Source organism: Naegleria gruberi, assembly GCF_000004985.1.
Source record: "Naegleria gruberi genomic scaffold NAEGRscaffold_170, whole genome shotgun sequence".
Classification (NCBI taxonomy): domain Eukaryota; phylum Heterolobosea; class Eutetramitea; order Acrasida; family Naegleriidae; genus Naegleria; species Naegleria gruberi.
The window spans coordinates 9,059-11,233 of NW_003163166.1; the positions used below are offsets into that span (position 1 = coordinate 9,059).

General features: G+C 33.7%; 2 protein-coding genes across 2 annotated transcripts in view; both read left to right on the forward strand.

The window, feature by feature from the left end:
- NAEGRDRAFT_76496 (uncharacterized protein) overlaps window positions 1–485 on the forward strand; it is a gene marked incomplete at both ends in the record, with an annotated part of 7,946 nt that extends 7,461 nt beyond the window's left edge. Inside the window, one exon of the mRNA XM_002668542.1 lies at window positions 79–485. Within this exon, the coding sequence (XP_002668588.1) occupies window positions 79–485 (407 nt within the window). The remainder of the gene's footprint in view (window positions 1–78) is intronic.
- Window positions 486–1,035: 550 nt separating this feature from the next.
- On the forward strand, window positions 1,036–1,927 carry NAEGRDRAFT_76497 (uncharacterized protein; the record flags this gene model as incomplete). The annotated part of the gene is made up of 2 exons (XM_002668543.1): window positions 1,036–1,224; window positions 1,286–1,927. 2 exons carry the CDS (start codon window positions 1,036–1,038, stop codon window positions 1,925–1,927), a joined length of 831 nt encoding a protein of 276 aa, XP_002668589.1.
- Between the last annotated feature and the right edge of the window lie 248 nt (window positions 1,928–2,175).

Consider the following 2,175-nt stretch of genomic DNA (forward strand, 5'->3'; position numbering starts at 1 on the left):
CGTGCATTATCACACCTCTATCATCATCTAATCAATCAATTAATAATAATAATAATAATATTACGGAAAATAATTTAGTGTCATTGTTAGGAAAAACAACAACAACAAAATCATCATCATTAGACAATCAACAAAATTTAGAATCATCCACTCGTATTCTTCTGATGACGGAAAGTTCTTCTATCATCATTACTTACAATAATATTAATTACTCCATCACTACCAATTCTTCATCATCAGACGCAATTCCATGCTACTACAATGATGCCAATTCCTTCTTCTTTGGCATGACATTCTCCCTCCCGAAAGAACATGCTCAGCTCGAACTCATCCTCGGAGGAGTAATGATTCCCTTCATCATTCTCGTTGTTGGTTGTTTGTGTTGTTTACCTCTGTCCATGTCATGGATTTGTATGAAGGAGGATATTATGGAGAGGAAGCAGAAGGTAGATTTTCATAAATTGGACTCTACTTGGGATGAATAAAGATGATGAAGTAATTCCTTCTTCACCCACAATATTTTGCTTGGTGCATATTTTTTTTAACAACAATTTGTAACGGTAACTTTTACTGGAAAGAAAATTGCTTTGTTAGAAAAGTCATTTTGTGTTGGTTTCTCTCAGATCACTTTTCTATTCAAAATTGTACTTTGTATCTGAACTATTCCATTACAACATGATCACTTCAATTTTTGAAACCTTCATTTCAAATTACTATAAATACTTGTCTCGAGAGCAAGATTTTTCAAACAAGCGTCTCTTGTGCAAAAAAAACGAAAGAAACGAACAGCAATACATGTCTTCGAGAAAGAATAAAGGCATTGTATTGGGCCCCTTGATAGGATCATTATTTAGTTGTTCTCTCCAAATTGTTTTACAACTCTGCCAACATTAGTTGCGTACCAAGATCTGTCAAGGGGCATTCGAAACTTGAAAAATAAAGCGTTTTTTAAGCTCATCTCATTTTCTATCATTTTCATCATCGCACCGAAAGCACCTTTAGTTTACAAAAACTCTTGTGAACTCATCAAAAAAAATGGCTAAATTCACAATCTTCTCTCTCGCCCTTTTATTCATCCTCCTTCAGCTCACCCACAACATCCTCGCCAAACGTCAAGTCCTCTACTGGATGGGTCTCGAACGCACCCACGAAAATATCACTCACGATTTGAATGATATTTTGGAGAGAGCAAGGGAAGGCGAATTTACACAAATTTCCTATGAAGTAAGTTGTGTGGAAAATTGATGGAGAATTGATGGAATTGATAATGTGGAATGGTGGATAGGCTTATAATTTGGGAGAATTTTCATCGTTTGTGGATAATCACTTTAGTAATGTGTTGCCATTACTAAAAAAGGCTAATTTGCAAACTTTTCCAATGATAACTACTGTTAATATTCCGTATTTGCAAGAATTGTTGAATAATGAGACGACTATGGATAGATTTATTATTCAAGCTGTCGAAAATCAAAAGAATATAGACACAACTGGATATAATATTGATTTTGAACCTATTCGAAATGATATTACAACTCAACTAGCTCCAAATTTTGTAAAATTCTTGAATAGATTTGCGGATTCTCTTCATCTTGTTGGAAAGAAACTTACTGTTTGCATTGCTTCTTGGAGTTTCTTCTGGGATTGGAATTTATTATCAGAAAGTCGAGTTGACAAGATTATTACCATGGACACCTATGCTGCTCGTGCAGAACAATTCGATTCTGCATTTAAAAAGGCAGTTACAACAATTCCTATTAGAAAGTTAGGTTTAGGGTTAATGATTGATTCGAGAGTAAACCAAACTGAACTAGGAAGAAGAATTTCAATGATTGAAAATTCTGGAATTGATGAAATTGATGTTTGGCAATATCAAGACGTGCCTGAGTTTTGGTTTAATGAATTGGAAAAATTCGTCAAGAATAATTGAGTTTCTAATTTGGATTTTTGAATGAAATTGAAAATAAATCAAACCTCAACTTTTACGGAGATGCAATAAAACAATTATAAAAAATGGATCCAACACGTTTCTCTTTGAGTTTGATTGTTGTGTTGATTCTTTTCAACACCTTTCATTTATCAAACTGTCAAACATCAACACTTTCGAATAATTCTAAACAAGAGTCTTGCTGCTTGCCTCCAAATTTCAATTACAAATACAGCTACATGCAAACAGTT